The following is a 22,027-nucleotide window of genomic DNA, read 5'->3' as shown; positions in this document are numbered from 1 at the left end:
CCAGGTCGTCTTTATCCTCAGTCCATCTCTCTCCCAGCAACACAGCCACACACACACACACACACCACACGCCACCCCCACCCCTGCCCTCAACACCAGCTCAGGTCCCTCAGCTGTCACTGTTCAGCCCTGGAATGACAGGCATCTGGACTCTGCGCATCCAGCCACACTCAAGGCCATTGAGCTTAGCACCCCTGGGCCCCTGCCCCCCTCCCGCTGCCCCCAGTCGCTAATTTTATTGACCTGTGAAAGGCACGTTGCTGGCAGGAGAGATCACAAGTGAAGGTGAAGTGGGGAGCAGAGGGGCAGAAGAAGGGGCCCCGGGAGGCAGAGATGGGACAGGAGGGAGGAGAAGGGTGACTCCTGGAGCCATGGAGAATAGCAGGAAGAGAGGCCCTAGGAAAGAGGGGTACACTCTCTGGGGGAGTGGAGGCCAAAAAGACTGGTACTGAAATGTCAGCCTTCAATCAGAAGATGAAGAAAGATGCTGGGAGAAGGGAGTGCACATTATTTCCCATCTACCCTTAGGCAGGACCAGGGATGTAGCCAGAGGGAAGGGGGTTAGATGGCAGGAAGGACTGCCATCCTGCTCTCAAAACTCTGCCCTAGCCCCCTCCCTTCCTCTTGAAGGTGACTCCTGCCTGCTGGGCTGCTTACTACAGAAATAGCCCTTTCCCTGAAGAATCAACCTAGATCTTGCCTTTCTTTTTCTTCCTTTCTTGTTAAAACGAGAACAGAAAATTTAGGCCTTTACAACTTCTCCCACCCCCCCATGCCTACCTGAGCCCTACCCCTCAAATCCTGGATCTCAGCCTCTCCTCAGCCCAGGGGAGATGACCTGGGGGTTAGGAGAGGATGGGGGGGGGCACTGGGGTATGAGCCTATTATGGGGTGGAGGAGGCAGAAAGGCCTCACATTCTCAGTGGCTCTCAAATTTAGACTTTTGATGCTCTCTCCAAATCAAGGTTACATGATAGCCATGAAGAGGGGTGTTAAAAAATTTTTTTTTAAAAAGCTTTGAACATTAGAAATACAGCACAGGGACTTGCCTGGTGGTCCACTGGTTAAGAATCTGCCTTCCAATGCAGGGGACGCAGGTTCGATCTCTGGTCGGGGAACTAAGATCCCACGCGTCACGGGCAGTTAAGCCACAACTAGAGAGAAGCCCACGTGCCACAACTAGAAAGAAACCTGCATGCCGTAACCAAGACCTGACACAGCCAAAACATAAATTAATTAATTAAAACAAAACTAACTAAAAAAAAAGAGAGAAATACAGCACAAAGCAGATTGGTGGATGGGGAAGGGGAAGAGGATTACATTGGGAGCAAGGAAGTTTTGAGGGTGATGGTGATGTTCATTATCTTGATTGTGGAAGCGCATACATACGTTAAACTTATCAAATTGCACACCATAAATAGGGACAGTTATGTCAATTATACCTCAACACATCTGTTTTAAAAATACCACCCACTTTCTACATGAGTTCTACTTCTTTATTTTTAATTTATGGAGAATCTCAAAGCCTACAAGTGGCCTTGGCAGGGAAGGAATGTTGAAGCCAAGGGAAACTGGCGATGCCTAGTACAGTGGGGCCTCTGCCTCAGTTTCCCCCCACCAGCTCCAGCCATTGCATACGAAGGTGTCTGTGTACGTGTAAGGGGGGTCTGGGATGAGCTGTGGCTCTCCAGCTGCTTCCTCAGTGTGGGAGTCCAAGCCAGCCTGGGTGCCCAGGGTTCCTCTGTGGCTGGTCAGCCGGGAGCCTGGAGCTGGTGACTCGGGAGGGAGGGGCTGGACCCAGGCTCTGCCCAGGAGATGGTGGCTGCTGTGGATTCTCCCGCCCCCTGCAGGCTACAGCAGGCACTGCAGGGACAAGATGGTCAGTCGAGGGAGAAGTCTGCCAGGCTCTGGGCACAGTGCTGCACGTAGTCAAAGTCAGGCACGGTGAAGGGCACGCGGGACCACTTCTTGGACTGGACCCGCCCTTGCGGTGTCTCCAGCAGCAAGCTACGGACTTTGAGTACTGGCAGCTTCACTGACTTGTAGTTCATCTGCAGACCCCAGCCCTGTGGGTGGGACAGAGATGACCAGGTCTGCACCTCTGTCCTCAGACTGGGCTTCTCTCCTCAGGTCGGAGTTCATGAATGCTGGGCCTATGTCTCCCACCTCAGCCTGAGAGCCATCTCCCCCATCACACTGTGGGCTCCCTAAGACAGGGGTGGAACTCCTCAGATTGGGAGCTCCTGGGGCAGGGCTGCCTCCCCCATCCCAGTGAGGGCACCCTGATGGCAGAGGCTGGGCTTCCTCTCTCAGACAGAGGACTTCTCAAGACGTGCTAAGGGCCACGGCCCCAGCACTTACCTCCCCACAGTTCCTGCAGCTAATGACACCTCCAGGCCTCCAGTCCTTGAAGACTCTGTTGATGACCACAGGCTCCTGGGAGACGTTGTAGTAGATCCTGGAGAAGAATGGGCGTGGCCACAGCCCTCATGGACCACACCCCCAACCCCAGCCCCAGATCTCATGCCCTCCTGCCTGCCGAGCCTGCGCCTGGGCCTTGGGCCTTCCTGCCTGTCGAGAGGCTGCCTTCACGGCACCTTCTTCTGCCACGCTCAGACCTCAGCACTACCCACCTGGATGATTTCAACAGTCCCCCAACAGCTCTCCCTGCCCCATCCTTCCATCCCATTCCATCCTTACTCTCAACCCCACATCATCCTTCCACCAACTGTCAGAGTGACCCTCTACAAATGTACATCTGACCCTGACATTCCCTTGCTCAAAATCCCTCCAAGACTCCTCATTGCCTACAGGACAAAGGCTGAACTTTCAAGCCCGACCTTCAAGGTCCTCCACAGGCCAGTCTGTGTTCCTTCAGAATCTCATCCTTCACCAACTCTTCCACTCAAGTCAACCAGAATTATTCCCGTTGCATCATCCCTGCCTCTCCTCATCTCACATTCCAACCCAGTGCATCCTTCAAGACAAGTCCTAGTTGAAATGCTACCTCCTCAAATGAGAGAACCTGTGTGAAGATCCTTGGCATAGCAGGTACCTAATAAATAATGAAGGGATGGAGGATAGGGAAAGTTTACCCTCTAGAGGGTGGAAGATGAGGGGATGGCTCAGGGACAACTAGCCCCTCTTGATGTCTTCAAAGTAGGTAGGACCACCTGGTTGGGGAACCAAGATCCCACATGCTGCGGGGCAATTAGGCCCAGGTGCCGTAACTACTGAGCCCGTGCGCCTCAACTACAGAGCCCATGTGCTGCAGCTAATGAGCCCACGTGCCACAACTAGAGAGAAGCCCGCGCGCCACAATGAAGAACCCACACACTGCAGCGAAAGATCCTGAGTGCCGCAACTAAGACCCAATGCAGCCAAAAATAAATAAATATTAAAAAACAAAGTAGGTAGGACCAGGGGGCCAGTCTGTGGCCCCTCAGCATTTGGCGTCCTGAATTCCAGCTCTTGCTCAACCACATAGGGGCTGTGGGAGCTTGGGCAAGTCACTTAGCCTGAGCCTCTGTTTCCTCACCTGTAAAGTGGGGTGATGATAAGACCTGTCTACTCAGACTACCGTGAAAATGCATACTTGGTAGTTGTTAAAATGCTCTTTAACCTTCCAAACCCTCAAAGCACTGTCTGGATGGGAGGGGTTCTCCATCTCCCATCATACCCTTCTTCTCTCCCCGCCTCCCATCCCGACAGCCCCTTCTACAGTTCTCACAAGAAGTTGGGGTTCACATTGACGTGGTGGGTACCCTCCACCCTCCGTAGGTCACTCCCATAGCCCACGGGCACCGTGCAGTTGACACAGAGGAGCCGCACGTGCTCTGCCAGGAACTTGTGCTGGTGACTCTCCCGCTGGGCCGCCTGGGCTGCCCGCTTGACCAAGGCTGCCCGCTGCAGAGCCTGGATCTGGGGTGGGAGGGGACATGGGGCACGGTTGGGGCCTGAGAGACCTGACCCCAGGAATGCTCCCAGGGGGACAAAGGGCTCCCAAAGACCTCAGATTATTAGCACCCAGAAGGGACTTCCTCAACCATCCCTGGACTTTTTAGAAGCAGCTCTGTGGAAAAAAATATGGGGTGGAAAAAAATATGAGGAAGGCAAGTCTTTTTGCTGAATCTTTACTCCCTCTTTGGAGGATTTTGTGCAAAGTGGCTTCTTTTAATCTAACATGGGGCATCATTAATAATTATGCTGGGACAACAGGAGTAAATAGGGACCATCCTGAACAAGGCTGGACGATAGTGACCCTGCCTCAGGGGAACTGACTTAAGCCCTGGTTCTGGGCTTATTTTGTGGATGTGTCTGTTTGTTTCCCTGCTGCCTGGTTCCAGAAGGGCTGTAAGGCGGCTCTCACAGATACACAAAATATTTGGTGATGAGGATAAATTCAAAGCCCTGGATAAGGCCTGTTTCCAAGGCATTTTGGAGAACAGCCATTGCCTTCCCTGGAAGCCCCACCCCCAGCCTCTACCTTTCCCTTCATTCAGATCTTCCCCAGGTGGGCCAGGCTAGCCCCCAGAGGAAGGGGGACCAGGGGAGTGTATGTGTGTGGCAGTCAGGGACCTTCTAGGTAGAGTGTCTTCAGTCCCCTTCCCCGTAGGGTACTCAGGCTGCCCACAAACCTTGTCCTGGTACTTGGCCCGGTCCATCTCCTGCACAGCAGCTACTGCCCGTTCCATCAGAGTCTCTAGCGCCTCATTGGTCAGCTCCCGCTTCAGCTCCCGACTACCTTGGGCCGCCACAAATGAGTATACACTTTGGCTGGCCCGGGCACGGCCCCTTGCCTGGGAAAAGAGAAAACAGAGGGGCCTGAGTGGGGCTGGGGTCCCACACAGCATCCTTTGAGGGCTGATTTGGGGAGGGATGCTCTGGGCACCTGGACCATGGAGATCTCATTGGTCAGGAGCCCATAGCGCACCACCACCCTGCACTGGGGGATGTCCAGCCCCTCCTCTGCCACGCTCGTAGCCACCAGGAGGTTCAGGGTACCAGTCCGGAACTTCTGGATCACTTCTTGCTGGTCCCTCTGGGGGGAAGTGGGGGAGGAGAAAGAGGATGGTAAATGAGGTAGGTTGAGGCCTATCTTCCTGCCAGCCCAGCCTCTCCTGGTTTAGCCCTTTTACTCACAATCTTGTCCCCTTTCCCTAGGAACCCTGCGTCCCCACCTCTATCTTCAAGTAGCCCCAGGACCTTGCTCATCTTCCCAGGTACCCATCTAACCCCCGTCTCCCTTAGGAGTCCCTAAAGGTCCCTGCCCCTCTACTCTAGGAGTTCTCATGGACCTATTCTTCTCATGCAAGGGACCCCAGACCCCTGATTCCCTGTCCTGAGGACATCATTCGCCTCTCCCTGCAGATCCCCAAGCCTCTGCCTCTCTTCCCCCAGAGATCTCCAGGTCGGGGGAACCTTCGACACTGGGGATCTCAGTGTCTACCTCTTCCCCCCAGCTCTCTGCCCTCTGCCTGGAGCTAATCAGTCCCCCATTGCTCTGTGCTGAAGATCCTGTCCCTTCCCTTTCCCCACTAGGGAAGCCCCACCCTCAGCGCCTTCCCCCAGAACCCACACCTGGGTCATCGGGATCATCTGAGCGCTCTGGCTGCTGTTCCCAGCCCCAATCAACAGCTGGGGCCTGATGGCCACTGTCTGCAGGCCTGGCTGCTGCTGGAGCCAGAGCAGGAGGGAGTGAGCACTCTGGCGGGTCCGGGTGAAGATGATGCCCTGGGGGCTGTCAGGGCTACTGAACTGCTTCTGCAGGATCTCTTCCAGCACCTCCAGTTTCGGGTTCTCTGGGCCACGAGTTGCCAGGTGGGCCAGCTTATTCTTGTGGTCTGCCAGAAAAGCCCAAAGCAGAAGCGCAGGACTCAGGTCTGGAGGTGGGCAAGGCGTGGGTTGGGCGTGGGGGACTCATGGGGATAAGATTACAGGAGTTTGGGGTCCGGGGGTGCCTGACGACACCTGCTCCTGCCTAATTCCCCTGAACAGCACCAAAAGCACATTTAAGGATACCCTCTGCCTGCCCAGCCTTAGGTCGGGGGCCTACAGTGTAGAATCCTTTGCTCACACACCTCGTCCAGTACCCCTCTTCAACCCAGCTACCAGGATGACCCTGGACATTTTCATGCTAATCTTTGCTCCTGGGGTCTGACTCAACTCAGGTCTCTTCAGAAAGATCCCTGCCCTCCAGCCTGTGCTGAGGCCTCCTCTAGCCTTACATTTCATCCTCTGACCACCTCACTTTCCCAGTTTAAAGGTACCACACATCCCAAACCTTCAAGGACCGTCCCAATTAAATGGTTTTTTAAAAATCTCTGTCAAAAACATGAATTCGTTTTTATATCTATGCAAACCTTCACAAATGAGGGCATATTATCTTTTGTCATATCCACGGCCTTGACTTTTGGTTAGAAAATTCGGGCCCCAGTACCCTCGTTGGCACCTTCCCCACCCACGTTGGCACCTGCGTCCTGGCTGGCCTCTGACCTTCAGTTCAGTTGCGAGCCTCACCATCAAACAGCGCCAGCAGCCAGCGCTCGGCACGCAGGATCTGCGTCTTAGTGGTGCGCTCCCTGTCGTAGAAATCCTGCAGAGTGGCCAGGGCATCCACCGCACGGACCGTGTCGTGGATGAGCAGTGCGTCGTTGTAGCGACGCAGGTGAAGCGCGTACACCCGCCGCTCCTGGAGCCCCGCCTCAGCCGCTGAGGGAGGGCAGGGTTCGCAGGGCCTGAGTGGCCGCGCCCCTCCAGGGCCCACTTCCGCCTAGGCTACGGCCCCCGAAAGGCTCCGCCCAGGCTGGCCCCGCCCCGGCCCGTCCCGGCCGCACACCCCTTCCCTAGAACCGCCCCTCGCACCATCCCGGCTCAGCTCCACCACTTGTTGCTCGTAGGTCTGCGTCCCGAAGTCCCGTCTCAACTCGGGCATCTCCAGATGGTCGTGGATTTGGTCCATGAGCTCCTTCAGCATGTCGCCAAACGGATCCTGGACAAGAAGAGTGAGGGTGTGAGGGGTTTCCCACACACATCGGGGGAATGGGCACCCAGAGGGGACGCTGATCTCCGGGTGAAGCTGCGCCGCTACTGCCGGCACATCGGAGCTGGACAGGAGGGAGCCCCCCAGGGAGGCCGGCTGGGGTGTGAAAGGAGTCCTGGCTGGAGGCAGAGGTCGGGGTCCTGCACCCCCGCCCCCGCTCCTGCTACGTCGGAATCCTTGACTTCTGGCCTGAGCACAGTGATGTCTAGTCCTTGTCCAGCCCTGTCATAGCAGACACCAGACAGTGTCTGCACCGCAGGAGAGAGCTTGGAACAGCCTCAGCACAAAGTGGCCCAGCTTTACGGTTTGCAAAGCGTGCCCAGGGTTTTGAGAGATGCCCACGGTGGCATCTGAGTCCAACGAAACAGCAGGCTGAGGGCATGGGCTGTATCTGCCCCATTTCACAAAAAGGGGAAATGGAGGCTGAGACAAAAGCAAATAACCTGAAACCACAGAGCTAGTGAGGGTGGAGTCAGAGCTCAACCCCAGGTGCTCTAACTTCACACCAGACCCCACCCCTTGCCACGGCCCGCCCCCCACGCACCTGGGTGCGTCTGTGGCAGAGGTCGTACTGTTTGCAGGGCTGGCCGCTGTGCTGCAGCTGGGAGCGGTAGTCCCGGGATGACATGATGCGCCACGTGTCCAGGTTGGCACAGAGCTGGGGCAACAGAGAGGGGTTCACTGGAATGGGGGGTTCTGTGGGGACAATGGGCAGAGCTTTGGGGCAGGATGGGCTGAGGCAGGGCCATTGGGAGTGGAGACTCATGTATTCGACAAATAGCTATTGACCTCCTTCTCTATGCCCAGTGCTGTTCTAGTTACCAGGGATACAGAGCATCTTACATTGGAGTTGGGGAGACAGGTGATAAACAAGAGTAACAGAATGAGGGACTTCCCTGGTGGTCCAGTGGTTAAGAATCCGCCTTCCAGTGCAGGGGACACGGGTTCGATCCCTGGCCCCACAACTAAGATCCCACATGCCGCGGGGCAGTTAAGCCTGCACGCCACAACTACTGAGCCCGCGTGCTCTGGAGCCCGTGCCCCAAAACTAGAGACAAGCCTGCCCATTGCAATGAAAGATCCCGCATGCCGCAGCGAAGATCCCGTGTGCCGCAGCTAAGACCTGACACAGCCAAATAAATAAATTAAAATTTAAGGGCTTCCCTGGTGGCACCGTGGTTGAGAGTCCGCCTGCCGATGCAGGGGACGCGGGTTCGTGCCCCAGTCTGGGAGGATCCCACATGCCACGGAGCAGCTAGGCCCGTGAGCCATGGCTGCTGAGCCTGCGCGTCCAGAGCCTGTGCTCTGCAACAGGAGAGGCCATGACAGTGAGAGACTCGCGTACAGCAAAAAAAAAATAAATAAATAAATAAAAAAGAGTAATAGAATGAGAGAATTTCACGTAGTGTTAACTAGCTCTGAAAAAATAAAACTGGATGATATGAAAGAGTGCAGTGGGACTTCCCTGGTGGCGTTGTGGTTAAGAATCCGCCTGCCAATGCAGGGGACACAGGTTCGATCCCTGGTCCAGGAAGATCCCACTAGTTGCCGCAGAGCAACTAAGCCTATGCATCACAACTACTGAGCCTGCGTGCCACAACTACTGAAGCCCGTGCGCCTAGAGCCCGTGCTCTGCAACAAGAGAAGCCACTGCAAAGAGAAGCCCGCGCACCGCAACGAAGAGTAGCCCTCGCTCACCGGAACTAGAGAAAGCCCATGTGCACCAATGAAGACCCAACGCAGCCAAAAATAAATAATTTAAAAAAAAAAAGAGTGCAGTGATGATCAGGGAAAACTCTGAAGACGTGGCATTTAAGCTGCTCCCTGAATGACAAGAAAGAGCCTGACAAGTAAAGTGCAGGGTAAAGGCATTCAGGGCAGAAGAAATGGCAAGTGCAAAGGTCCTGAGACACGACAAGCCTGCCGTGCTCAAGATACAGAGAGAAGGCCAGAATAGTGGGAGTGAGGGGAAGGGCGCAGGAAATGAGGGTGGGAGGTAGGCAAGGCCTAGGTCACGTGGGACTTTGTAAGCCAGAGTGGACTTGGGAGATAGAATAAGTGCGACATGAAGTCATTCGAGGCTGGGGCTTAGGTGGGGAAGTGGCTTGAACCCTGCCTGGGGGAGTCTGGAGAGGGCTGATGGGCATGGCGTAAGGCAGGACAGGTTAGGGAGGTTTCTGGTGGGAGGGTCACAGGGGCCAAGCTGACCTGCAGGACGTGGTCAATGGCCCCATTGAGCGTGGAGGCCCCGCCAGTGCCTGGCGAGGCTGTGAGACCCAGCACCTGCGGCAGCGGCTGGGTCCTCCGGAGTTTAAGCTCCAGGTACCGGCTCAGGATGACGTTGTAGACGGTGTCTTTGTGAGTGTGGTGACACTCATCCACCACCAGCAGGGAGAAGGCTGGAGCCACACAAGAGAAGGTTATTACCTAAGTTTGCAAAGCCCTTCCTCCCATAAGCTGTTTCATGTAGTCCCCACAACTCATCTGAGAATTCCTTCCTCCCTTCACGGCTTGCAGCTAGGCCCCAGAGAATGGGCCAGGCAGGGCCGATTTACCTCCATTTTACAGGTTAGTAAACTGAGGCTCAGCTGGGGGAAGGTACTTGCCCAAGACCCTGCACTCTAGCCAGGTCTGTTTCTACTGGGGTGTATGCTGGGGTTTGGTGAATGGGGAACGCCTCATCCCATGAAATGTCCCAACACCTTTACTAGAACAGGAGCCCTGGGGTTGGCAGGCAGGGGGCCTCAGGGGTGCACCCTTTCCCCCTGCCCCCAGCCCTCACCGTTGAGCTCCACATGCTCCCCCTCCTCCAGGCTGGTCAGTGCCTTCTGCAGCAGCTCAGCTGTGCAGATGAGCAGGTCGTGCCTCTGGGCCACGTGGCCAAAGCCAGCTCGTGGCCCCATGTCCCCACTCAGGGTTGTAATGGTCCAGCGTTCGCCCAGCATGCGGCTGAACTCCTCACAATGCTGGGTCACCAGGTGCACCTGGGGGTGGAGAATGAGATGGGGAGAGGAAGCTGGATCAGGGCCTGGGGAATAGGGGGAGTAAGGTGACCCCCAGGACATGGCTGAGTTCTGGAATGGGTGAAAAGACAGGTGAGCTTAGAGACGGTCACAGCCGCTTTGGAGTTCCGGAGGGTCCTGAGAGGCACCCGAGGAGTTGAGACGCCGCTGGGGGGAGGGCAGGACACTCACCCTGTTGACCAACACAACCACCTTGGCTCCGTCTACAGTCTCTAGATGCCTCTTGGCCAAATAAGCAGCTGCCCTGGTCTTCCCGGAGCCCGTGGGCAGCCAAATGATGATATTCTTGCCCTCCAGGGCAGGCATGATCACCTCCCACTGGTAGGGTCGCAGCTCCATTCTGGAAATGGCAGGGAGCTCAGACCACTGTTCCTCCTGGCTCCCTCCCAGGCCCGGCACCCTTCAGAGCCACTCTCCACTCCTGGCCAGCTCAGTCTTGCGTAGGGAACTCCCTGTGCCCCGGACACCATCCAGCTTGAGGGAGAAGGGGGCAGGGCAACGGTGGGACCTACCGGAAACCCATCTGGGCAGGGGAAAGGCTGAGTACCACAGACCACACTTGCCCTGTGCCAGCCCGGGTCTCACCTGCAGCCCTGCCGGCTTAGCCCAGATGCTGCTGGGCTCCGCTGAGCAGGAAATGGAAACTGAAACTGAGGGGAGGAGCCAGCACTGCAGAGATCAACCTAAGGGTGAGGGGTGGAGGGAGGGGGAGAAGTGCTGCTGACAGCAAGGCACCCTCTCTTTCCTCCTGGGTCCTGCTAGCCCCTCCCCCAGGAGTGGAGTCTTCACCTGGACCAGGAGCAGACAGCAGGGAGAAGTGGGGGGCTGCAGCCGGGCAAGCCCCATCGCCCCGGGGGCGCGGGACAGGCATGAGGCTTGCTGAGAAGAACAGCCCCAGCCTGCAGGCAGTATTGGCGGAACAGGGTCAGTCTGCTAAGGCCAGGATTCTACTGAAGAAACAATCACACTGAGAATAAAAACCCCAAAACTTTATTGTTCCCTCCAAGGGATTAATGCCAGGAAATGAATGGTCCCCATGCCCCCCACCCCTGGGGGACAAACAGAACAGTGCAGGGTGAGGCACGGCCCCTCCAGTCCAGGTTGAACTTCCAACCCCTGAAGCCCCCTCACTCAAGCTAAAGTTGGCAATCCTGCCCTTGAGGAAACAGTGACCTGGGCCAGGGCCAGGACTCTAAAACTCCATAGCTTGGGGGAGGGAGGGAGGGAGGGAGGGGGAGAGAGAGAGAGAGAGAGAGAGAGAGAGAGAGAGAGAGAGAGAGGGAGTGTGTGTGTGTGTGTGTGTGTGTGTGTGTGTGTGTGTGTGTGTGTGTTGGGGTGGGGGTGGGGAGAAGGGGGGATCAGGCAGGACTGGGGGCCACCAGGGCTGGACAGGGTTCATCCTCTGGCCACCAGCCACTCTTAGACGGGCTGAACCCCAGACCTGAGAGACCCCTTCCCAAGGTCACACACAATGAAGGGTGGGACAGAGCTGCAGGCTTGGGGGTGTCCCAGGGCCCTGAAACGGCTGCAGGATCAGGGGCTGGAGGGCCCCTGGCTGGAGTGTCTCAAACTGAGGCAGACCCGGGCACAAGGGCACCCCAGGGATTAGATCAGAAGCCGAGGTGGAGGCATTCCAGGTTGAGGCCGAGGTCCAAAGCCAGACTACTTGTCAATGAGCCCGCCCTCCTTGAGCTTGAAGTAAAAGAACTTCTCCAGGGCGCTGGCGCAGCGGCAGTACTCGCTGTCCGGGGGGTTGTACTCGCGGCAGTTAGCGATGACCCGCTGCAGGTCAGCTACAAACAGCTTCCGGGTCACATAGTAGCGGCTGCGCAGCCTCTCCGTCATGGTCTTCAGGTCTGGGCAGCAGGAGAGAAGGGCACTGTTTTCAGAGGCTGCACGGCCCAGGGAGCCGGAGCAGGTGTGGGAGGAAGGAGTTGGAACGGGGGGTCCTCACCGATGGGGAAGCGGATGACCTCGTAGTAGTCTGGGGCCTCCGACTTCTTCACGGGCTCCATGAAGGGCCAGGCACTGGGGTGGGACTGCAGAGGAGAGCCGGGCTGAGGCCAGGCCCACTGTGCCCCCGCCCAGCTCGAGACAGCCACCCCCCACCCTGGGTCAGAAAGCCGCAGCCATTGGCACAGGGACCCCCAGAAGGGAGCCTGGTCTCCCGACCTTGATCTGGGCCAGCAGGTTTTTGAGGGTCGTGTAGAGCTGGTCTGGGTCCTTCAGCTCCTTCCTGGGGCAAGAGAGGCCGAGTCTGAGGCTCCTGGGCCCTCTGCCTCCCCCTCCTTCCTCCCTTCCCTCCACACAACACTCACCCCTTCTCCTTCCCCAGCGGCTTCCAGCCCGTCTCTCCTGCAAAGTGGGGAGTGGGGAGAACACCCCTAAGAATGCCTGTCTACACCCCAAGCAGTACACCCCCTCCCCAGCCAAGACCCCTGCTCACGAATGCCGGGGACGCTCTCCACAGGGATCTGCCTCACACCCTCCTTGAAGCAACTGAGCCCGGGGTAGACCTTTCGGATCTGTGCCTGTTTGCGCTCAATCAGCTTCTTGATGATCTGAGGGAAGGAAGGGTCTGAGGGGCCAACCCAGCTCCAGCAACCACCCTCCCAGGCCACAGTCAGGCCCCCCTAATTTCCCCTAAGAGGCAGAGCAAGAACCAAGACCCTGGCCCATCCTTCTTCATGTGCGTGCGCACATGCGTGTACACGTGGTACACATCCACACGTGTTCACCCTCAAGTGCACGTTCATGAAAAGCCCCATGGAGACGTGCGCGTGTGTGCGAGTACACGCACACACACGCACACACACCTCCTTCTGCTTCTTGATGATGTGGGACAGCTCCGTGTAGGGAATTCGCGGGTTCAGCTCACACTCCATCAGTGTCGCGCCCTCATAGTCCTTAATGTAGCCCAAGTAGCGGCTCTTGGGCACCTTGATGTCCTTGGAGAAGCCCTAAGGCGTGGAGAGTTACGGCCAATCCATCAGCAAGCCTTTTCCAACCTGAATCTGTCCCTGGCATGTTTCCAGGCTGGCTACCCACCCCCCGACTCACCCCCAGAACCTCCCAGCTCCCCCAGCCTGCCCAACTGCCCTAGAGAACCCTATCCTTCCCTGGAGCAGCAGCAGGAGGGAGGAATACAGGCGTGAAGGACTCCCCCGCAGGTGTGGGATGGAACAGGGGAGACGAAGGACTCCTACTCCATCCACATTGGGGATGAGACAGAATGACCCCTGTCCCCAGGCAGTGGGCAAACGGGGTGAGGTGAGGGTCACCTGCTTTTTGAAGTAGCCAATGGCGTACTCGTCGGCGTAGGTGAGGAAGTAGAGAATGTTGTGTTTGATGTGATACTCCTTCAGGTGGTTCATCAGGTGAGTCCCATAGCCCTGCAGGGGAAGGGGGCAGGGCTTTTCAGGGGGCAGGGGGCAGGCCTGTGGCTAGAGAGGTCTCAGGAGGGCAGGGAGGGGAGGGCAGGGACAGGAGGGAGCAGACTGGAAAGGAGGTGGGAATAGCCAGGGGATCCAAGTCAGGTAGGAGGAAAGGCGACTGGCAGAGGAAGGGGAGTTTATGGGGAGAAAAGCGAAGGATGCTGGATTTCTAAGAGCTTACTCTGGAACAGGTGTGGTGCTTGGTTCTTTACAGAGTAATCCTCAAGTTAACCCATGAAACAGCTATCGTTACCTCCATTTTACAGAAAAACACCTGAAACTCAGCTATGTTAGGAAATGTGTCCAAGTCAGGTGGCCAGCTATGGCAGGGAGGGCCTGCACCTAAACCCAACCAGGAAGCTGTGGTCCTCAGGCAGCTAGTTCCCAGTCCCTGGGCCTCAGAATTGGAGGAAAGGGGAGGGGGAATCACAAGGGCCCCACTCATCACAATATCTGAACCCCAAAGAGACTGTCTTCCACACACGTCAGGACCAAAGAGGCACCATGCAGATATGGGTTATGTAAAACAGGACAACGGTGGAAGTGTCTGTCAGCCCAGTGGTTAGGACCCCAAACTTTCACTGCAGAGGGCGCGGGTTTGATCCCGGGGAAATAAAATCCTGCAAGCTGCACAGCGAGGCCAAAAATAAATAAAGTGGCTGCATCATTTTACAAAGTAAATAAATAAAAACAAAACAGGACAAGGGACTTGCCCAGTGGTCCAGTGGCTAAGACTCCACACTCCCAATGCAGGGGGCCCGGGTTTGATCCCTGGTCAGGGAACTAGATCCCACATGCCGCAACTAAGAGTTCACATGCCACAACGAAGATCCTGCGTGCTTCAACTAAGACCCGACACAGCCAAATAAACAATAAATAAATAAACATTTTTTAAAAAGAGTATTAAAAAATAAATAAATAACAAAAAAATTGGGCTTCCCTGATGGTGCAGTGGTTAAGAATCCACCTGCCAACGCAGGGGACATGGGTTCGAGCCCTGGTCTGGGAAGATCCCACATGCCATGGAGCAACTAAGCCCGTGCGCCACAACTACTGAAGCCCGCACGCCTAGAGCCCGTGCTCCGCAATAAGGGAAGCCACGGCAATGAGGACCCCGCGCACCACAATGCAGAGTAGCCGCCGCTCGCCGCAACCAGAGAAAGCCCGCGCGCACCAACGAAGACCCAACACAGCCAAAAATAAAATAAGTAAAATAAATTTATAATAAATAAATAAATAAATAAATAAAACAGGACAACCCTGGACCTTACTAGTGGGTCTACTGTAACAATTAAAGGACAGAAACCAGGACTATCACCCAGCACAGGTGCTGTTATAAAAGTTAACTCCCCGACATACGTGAACATTCTTGTGATGAAAGAAATACAGGTCCGTTTAAAAGTGTTACTGTAAATCTGAAGAGTTCTCATTACAAAGAAAAAGCATTTTTTTCCTATTCCTTTAATTTTGTAACTATATGAGATAACGGATGTTCACTAAACTTACTGTGGTCATCATTTCACGACGTATGTAAGTCAAATCATCAGGCTGTACACCTTAAACTTACACAGTCCTACATGTCAGTTATATCTCAATAAAACTAGAAGAAAACAAAATAAAAGTGTTACTGATTCTGGCGTACCATATGTCAACAAGTGTTTCCTTAATCCAGTTATCAAAGTACAACTGCCACCTTGTGGGGGTGTGAAGAACTGTCTGGCCACTAAAAGAAGGGTTGGGGGCAGCTGTGTCACTATTGTGTTGCTCTGACCTCGTCCAGAGCAGAAGCAGGGGGTGGGATGGAGCTGGGACCAGGGGCATGGACTCACCTTGACCTGCTCATTTGAGGTGACAGCGCAGAAAACAATCTCCGTGAAGCCCTGGGTGGGAAACATGCGGAAGCAGATCCCACCAATGACCCGCCCGTCCTTGATCAAGGCCAGAGTCTTGTGCTTCCTGAGGGGAGAGGGGTCAGGTCACAGGCCCTACCTGTCCCCCAAATGCTCCCCAGGAGCCCACAACCACCCCGGAGGCCTGAGCTGTACACGGTGCTGGGAACTAAGGAGCAAGAATCGCCCAGGGTTGGAGGAGGAGGCCTGGGGAGCAGTGGGGAGGCCAAGGAGGAGGTGCCCGGGTGTGGTGGCCTGGGGCTGGGCTCTCCTGGGGACATACGGGTCAAAGACGAGACGGGCGATGTACTCCTTGGGCATGCGTGGCAGCTGGTGGGAGAAGACGTTCTGCAGCCCTACGAGCCACAGCAACACCCGCCGGTTGGCCTTGGGTGTGAGCGAGTTGCCGATGACGTGGAACTCGATGATGCCGCGGCGCTCCTCCAGGCGGGCAGTCTCATCCCGGGCGGCGTTGGCCGACAGCAAGCTCGTCTGGGCACCAGAGCAGGGGTGTTGAGCTGGGGTCTCAGGTGGTGAGCCACCACCCCACCCCCAGCACAACTGGCCCGTAAGCTGGGCTGCCCACCTCAGGCCCCAGCATGGCCGCGGGATCCGTGATGGTGAGCATGACCTCATTGACGAGCTCCATGGGGATGTCGCCCATCACACGGAGCCGTTTGGCATCCTCCAGGGTCAGGTTCTCTGGGAGCTTCCTCTTCTCACCTGCTGAGGAAGCTGGCAAAGTCTCCCAGGGACAGCAAGAGGGGCCGGGGGAGGGGTGAATGAGGGGTAGAGGTCAGGGGTCAAGCACCCACCTGGCATGGGCTCAGCCCCTCCGGAATCCAGGCTCAAGGAGCTGTTGCTGCCCCCAGCCATGGTGGGACTGAAGATGGGGGCGCTGGGAACAACCGCAGCGCTGACTGTAGCTGAGAGAGAGACGAAAAAATCAGGGGATGGAGGTTGAAGGTGCTGGTGTGTCCCTCTAAGGGATCCAGGCTTTCCCACCCCCAGCTGAGCCCTCCTGTACTTCCCCACTGCTGCCATTCGCAGCCCCTCCTCCACTGCGGGGCTAAGGTCAGCCAGGAGGGCCAAGCAGAAAGCCTACTGTGTGTGGCACATACCCGGCCGGGGCACCAGCTGGGTTCCCTCTGAGGGCGGCATGGTGAAGCCCGACTCCCAGATTGGAGAGTTTGCCCCGTAGATCTCCTCCTCCAGCATAGACAGGAATCTGGGGGGAGGGTAGAGTCTGTCCCACAGCTCTGTCCTCCAACCGAGGGAGCAGCCTGGGCCAGACACGGGAAGGCCTGGAGGCTGCCCTCAGGGAACTGGGAGACAGAGACAGCCTCTGCCTTCAGACGAGGAAGAGGCACAGCTCCCTGTCTTCTGGGAGCCCCCCGTTGAAGGTAGGAGGACAGGATGATCCAGAACAGAGACTAGAAGCCCAGTATGCCACGGTGAACAGCACAGGGAGACAGGGTCTGAACCAAAGCCATCCTGTGCTGTGTGCCAGGCGGGGCACCCAGTCACCCTGGGCCTCAGTATCAAAATGTGATTCCACCTTCTCCTGCCGCCTCTTACTGCCACCTGGTGGCAAGAGAAGCACATGAGGGCCTGCATTAGTTGGGAAAGGCTTCTTGAACTGGGTGGCTGTAAGCCAGCTTTAAAATGAAGAGATGGTGTGGCAGAACAGAGAAAAATCTTACAGAAAGGGCTAGGACAGGGGTGAAGAGCAGTTTCACCTCAAGTGTAAGCTCTTGAGGAGTGCTGTGGTGAGAAGGATTCTGAGCTGCGTCCACACCCCATGGGAAACAGTTAGTCATGTCTACCAGGGGCGTGGGCAGTGTTAGCACTCGGGCCATGTACCTGTCATCCCCAGACTAGTACAGGAAAAGGCAAGGAGCTAGCAAATTATATCTGGGCCTTGGGCAAGTCTCCCAGGTAGAGGCCCAGATCCATCCCAGAAGATTCATGGAGTGAGAGGAAGGACCAATCCAGGAAGTCCTCCTGGAAAACAGGGGACCACAGGGAGGATGTGAACGTGGTGCAAGATCCTGACAGGCCAGAATAAGCCTTACTTGGGGAAGTGGGTGAGGATGAGGGTCCTCTTCTCGGGCACCAGCTTGTCCTTCTCCACCCGGAACTTCTCCAGCAGCTGTCGCCGGGTAACGGTGAAGATGGAGCGGAGAAGGCTCCGCCCAAAGACGTGAGTGGTCTCGTACCGGGGAAGGCTATCGCAGCTCTGGGGCACGTGGCAGTAACAGAGCCATCTGCAGAGCAGATGAGGAGCAGGGAGGTGGTAAATGAAAGCCCAGGCTGGGCCTACAAGCCTCCCCCATGCTGTCCCTGGCTGGACCTACCTGGTATAATTGACCTTGTAGGTAGCCACGTCCTCGGCCTGAGACCTCTGCCGAAATTGGGCAGGCGTCTCAAGCTTCCAGTAGTTAAGGCAGAGCAGGAACATCTTCGAGAGCTCGAACATTGTCTGCCGCTCCCGGGGAGCCAGATGACTAAACTTGTACTGCACAAAGTTCAGCACACCCTGAGAAGGGGAGGTAGGTAGGGGACAAAACGGGAGGAGGTGTGGGCAGCCAGCAGGGCCTTCTTATTCAAAAGTAGGTGCTTCCTGAGGGCAGGGGGCTCTCTGCGGCTTTTGCTCTGGAGCTGTCTGTGAGGAGAAATTATACCCCCTCCCACCTCCATGCCCACCTGAGGTTAGCCCAAAGCATCCTCCTTTCTCTGAACCTCTCCCCTGTTCTCAGCTTGGGCGGCGGGGGCGGGGGGGGGGGAATGGATAACACAGCCTCCCCACTCCTCCAAGATGCCCCCAATCCTCTTACCACCTGCCTCATCCCACCTGCTCAATATTAGGCTTCTCAAATGGGGGGCTGCCCAGGGACCCCTCCACCACGGGCCGAGTCATCTGCAGGATGCATTTCCGCAGGAGCTGGAAGAAGAGGAGGGAGGAGTAGAGGTCAGCGGAATACAGAGCTGCAGGGCCCCCAGCCTCCCTCCTTCGCCCACGCACACTCACTTGGAAGAAGCTCACCTTGAAGAGGTAGAAATAGACCTGCTTGGTGTCCGTATCCTCCTCCTTGTGAACAGACATGAACAGATTCTCCACGTCCACCACCATCCCCAAGAGTCGGTTAATCTCATCCTCTGACACATTCTCCAGGTGGGACACGTGGTCGGCTGTACGGATAAATGGCAGTTGGGAAAAAGAAACAGAAAAAATCAACAGGGCTTCCTACTCCTTTTCATCGCCAGCCAAGACACACCCTCAGTCCCTCCAATCAGCGTGACCGGCAACGAGACTGACCGCTCCTATCTGGGTGGCCTCTTGTCTCTTCTGGCTGGCAGATTTCCTTTCTCCTCCCCTGGGGCATACACGCTCCCAGACCAATTCCTCTTTAGGAGGCATCTTCGGTCTTTCAGAGATGCAACTATGTGGCATTAAGTCATCCTGTCCAAGTAGGACCCGGCACCTCCACCCCCACCCCCAGCTCCAAGGGCACTACCTGCCTTACCCAAGGGGTGCTCACAGCTGCGGCACAGCTCGCTCAGGTTGGCAGCTGGCTGCTGCAGGTCCATGCGGGGTGCAGTGGGGGGCTTGGGGTTTTTCCAGCCATTACACTTGCAGGTTTCATTGGCCTGGAGGCAGAAGAATCCGTCAATAACCCTGTAACCCGGGGTGAGAAGCCGTTCCCCAGCCAGAACTTTGCCCCCATTCCCACCCAAGTCCTAGGATGCCCCAAACCCCGCCCCCTCTCACCCCAGGCCCCGCCCCCACCTTGCAAGCCGAGAAGACCCCTAGCTTCTCAAGCTTCTTGGCGCGCGGCAGCCCCCGGACTTGCGCCTTCCTCTGGCTGGCGCGCTGCTGCTGGCTCAGGCCAGGTCGAGCCGGATCACCCCCGCTCCCGGTACCCCCACTTCCTACCCCGGGCCCCCCGGTCCCTGTGCTCCCGGCTGGGGCTGTAGCTGGGGCTGGGGCTGATGCCGGAGTGGGAGCCGGAGTCGGGGCCGAAGCCGGGCTGAGGGTAGGAGTCGGAGTTGGGGCGGGGGCTGGGGACTGAAGAGGACGGGGCTGCGCGGCCGGGGCCGGGGTCGAGGCCTGGGAAGGTTCCGTCATGGCCTCCCCGCAGCGGAGCGCGGCGCAGCGCGGCGCGGCGCTCCCAGCCCTAGGGCCGCATGGGCAACAGGCGTTCAGTGCGCAGGCGTCCATGCCCCGGAGCATGATGGGAATTGTAGTCTTTCACGGTCGCTCCCTTTGCCTCCAGCTTCCAGGCTTTTCTGTCCTGTCTGTTGATGTCGGCCAGACAAGTGAGGCCCGAGCGAGCACCCCAGATTGACTCCTCCTCACTTGTAATCTCTACTGAAGGCTTCCGAGATAGTAAAGATTGCTGCTCTTGGGACAAGGAGAAGTACCCCAGAACACAGGCTTCTGTTTGGGGAATCACCTCCCAAGCCCAAGGGTGAAAATGCAGGCCTGGGGCCTGGAGTCGAGTTGGCTTCTTGCGCATCTCCCTCCTGCCCCCACCCTGGCCCTATCCCACACGTCTCGGGACACAGAGTTGCACCCAGCGTGGCGATTTAGCAGCAGTTCTATTTCTTGACCAGTTAAGTGGTTACACGGGTGTGTTCTCTTTGCGCACTTTTCTCTGCGTACATTATACTTCAACAAAAAGGATTTATTTTATAAGCACTGAGCGCCACAGTAATGGCCGTGGTCAGGTAAAAGGCTCCCAAGGTGGAGAGGGAGTAGAGGCAGAGGAGGGCGGAACGGCTCTCCCGCCCACACGGTGGGCACCTCCCACGCAGGGCCCAAGTCTTCATCATTGTGGTCCCAGAGCCAGCTCTGAGCTGCCACAGTAGGCCCGGGATGGAATGAAGGAAACCAGGAAGGCGCCTCCACCTCCCAGTCCCCATGTGTCGCAGGATTGTGCGTGGTCAGAGAACTGCAGGACGTTCCAAGAATGGATGACCCCACGGTCACACTGATGGCTCTGTTCAGGGGACAGTCCTCCTTCCCCCCAGGCCCGATTCTCAGAAGGGCAAGAGCCCGGCGGCTCAATCTCATCTCCGCTCCGTACTGGTGACAGCTCCAGTGTTGGGCTTGAGCGCCACCAGCCCCGTTTGGCCTATCCGGTTGGGTCTCAGCCCCGGCCGGGCCCTCTGACTAAGGTGGGGAAGGGCCCGAGAAAGCGGCCGGATCCGAGATAAAAGCAGCAACAGGGGACGCCAGGGCGGCTGCCAACCTGACCCATGGAGGTAGGACGTGCACAGTTGACCCCATACTCTGTGGAAGCCAACCTCGCCGGAAGCCAAGGGAGCCCCCTGAGCGGGGAGGCGTCGCGCGAGCAGGAGCGGAGCCACGCGGGGCCACGAGGGCCCCCGCTCCCGGCGTCGGGCCCCCGCTCCCGGCGTCCGCCCCCCGGCCCAGCGCCGAGGGCTGCATTCGGAGCCTCGCGCCCTTCAACAGCAGTTGCTCACTCGGATGCAGCGGGTCAGTAGCAGTCTCCCCAACGGGAGCCAGTCGGCGTCCCGATGTCCCAGCGTGGCCTTTACTGAACAGAACCAGGTGCACCCTGCCGGTGCGGCAGCTCGCAGAAGATGTGGCAGCTGTACGGGGTGGCTTCCAGATGAAGATGTATGCCCACGGCTTCACCCCTGAGGAGCTGGTGGTTCAAGTGGACGGCGGATGCCTAATGGTGACTGGCCAGCGGCAACTGGAGGGCTGTGACCCGGATGGGAGCGGCTTCCGCGTGGCGCAGAAGGTGCACCAGCAAATGTCATTACCACCGGACCTGGATCCCGCCGCCGTGACCTGCTGCCTGACCCCCTCTGGCCAGCTGTGCGTCCGTGGCCAGTGCCGGGTGCTGCCTTCCCCTGAAGCCCAAACAGGACCCGCCTCGAGACTCAGGAGCCGTGCCTCTAAGAAGGGTTCCAAACTAGCCTGACCCAGTAAACCACCACCGTAGTGAGCAACACAACAGCTTCAGAGTCTGCGGTCGTTTCTTGGGGCTGGGGTCAGAGGGGGAGGTAGAACAAAGGTAGAGGGAGGCCAGGTGGAGGGCCCAGAGGGGCAGGAAAGGCACCTCAAGGTGGTGGTCCACGATAAATCTGGCCCCCGGGAAGCTGGGGGAAGAGTGGGCAGTGTTGCTTTACTCAGCTCAGCTCACTGCTTGGACCAGCAGGGAGCAGCAGAGGGCCAAAAGGGCCCCAGCATCACTTGACTCCAGAACCAGCAGAGGGCCCCCCAGAGACTAGGGAGCAGACGGCTTGGACCCAGTGTGGGGCTGCCGTCTTGGCCTTATGACCAGTCCAAGGTTCCAGAGGTCGTCGGTGTTCCTTCCTCTTCAGAGAAGAGGGTGAGAGGACCCCATCTCTCACGAGCCTAGTACAGACTAATCAGAAAACCCCAAAGAGGTTGTTTCTGGTGTTCAGAGACCCAACTATTTTCAAATACAGACTGCACTTACCCCAATATAACCTGGAGGGGCTGGGGGAGAGGCAAATGCAAGGCCCTCAACTTCAACCTTGGTGAGGTTCAGCCCCAGCTCACTCTCACCCCACTCCACCCAGTTAGAGCAGTAACAGCTGGCCTCTTTCTCTTGGTTACCATGACCACCAACATCCCCT

At 57.1% G+C, this 22,027-nt stretch overlaps 3 protein-coding genes across 8 annotated transcripts; 1 reads left to right on the top strand and 2 right to left on the bottom strand.

Moving 5' to 3' along the window:
- Positions 1–1,491: 1,491 nt before the first annotated feature.
- DHX58 (DExH-box helicase 58) lies at positions 1,492–10,685 on the bottom strand. 3 transcript variants are annotated; one of them, XM_059996347.1, is made up of 13 exons: positions 10,651–10,685; positions 10,237–10,405; positions 9,825–10,026; positions 9,251–9,441; positions 7,587–7,700; positions 6,865–6,991; positions 6,520–6,711; positions 5,581–5,843; positions 4,892–5,041; positions 4,638–4,799; positions 3,731–3,921; positions 2,362–2,458; positions 1,492–2,066 (listed from the first exon to the last, which is right to left on the bottom strand). In XM_059996347.1, exons 2-13 carry the CDS (start codon positions 10,402–10,404, stop codon positions 1,881–1,883), a joined length of 2,043 nt encoding a protein of 680 aa, XP_059852330.1. In that variant the 5' UTR covers position 10,405; positions 10,651–10,685; the 3' UTR covers positions 1,492–1,880. The 3 variants fall into 3 exon arrangements, with proteins under 3 accessions (XP_059852330.1, XP_059852329.1, XP_059852331.1); XM_059996346.1 differs by lacking the exon at positions 10,651–10,685 and adding an exon at positions 10,578–10,645; XM_059996348.1 differs by lacking the exons at positions 3,731–3,921; positions 10,651–10,685 and adding an exon at positions 10,578–10,645 and having other exon boundaries at positions 1,929–2,066.
- Positions 10,686–11,033: 348 nt separating this feature from the next.
- On the bottom strand, positions 11,034–19,573 carry KAT2A (lysine acetyltransferase 2A). 4 transcript variants are annotated; one of them, XM_059996433.1, is made up of 18 exons: positions 19,179–19,573; positions 18,916–19,039; positions 18,420–18,580; positions 18,243–18,332; positions 17,746–17,927; positions 17,464–17,655; positions 16,510–16,616; positions 16,204–16,314; positions 15,975–16,114; positions 15,672–15,880; positions 15,329–15,455; positions 13,347–13,457; positions 12,882–13,025; positions 12,512–12,626; positions 12,384–12,420; positions 12,238–12,301; positions 12,020–12,104; positions 11,034–11,921 (listed from the first exon to the last, which is right to left on the bottom strand). In XM_059996433.1, exons 1-18 carry the CDS (start codon positions 19,515–19,517, stop codon positions 11,728–11,730), a joined length of 2,532 nt encoding a protein of 843 aa, XP_059852416.1. In that variant the 5' UTR covers positions 19,518–19,573; the 3' UTR covers positions 11,034–11,727. The 4 variants fall into 4 exon arrangements, with proteins under 4 accessions (XP_059852416.1, XP_059852417.1, XP_059852418.1 ...); XM_059996434.1 differs by having other exon boundaries at positions 15,975–16,111; XM_059996435.1 differs by having other exon boundaries at positions 18,435–18,580.
- Positions 19,574–20,694: 1,121 nt separating this feature from the next.
- HSPB9 (heat shock protein family B (small) member 9) lies at positions 20,695–21,345 on the top strand. The gene is given in 2 exon segments (XM_059997962.1): positions 20,695–20,968; positions 20,970–21,345. Coding segments are annotated over 2 exon segments (462 nt in total). The 5' UTR covers positions 20,695–20,882.
- The last annotated feature ends 682 nt before the right edge of the window (positions 21,346–22,027 follow it).

The sequence above is a fragment of the Delphinus delphis genome, chromosome 19, assembly GCF_949987515.2.
Source record: "Delphinus delphis chromosome 19, mDelDel1.2, whole genome shotgun sequence".
NCBI lineage: Eukaryota > Metazoa > Chordata > Mammalia > Artiodactyla > Delphinidae > Delphinus > Delphinus delphis.
This window is presented reverse-complemented; position numbering and strand designations above follow the sequence as displayed.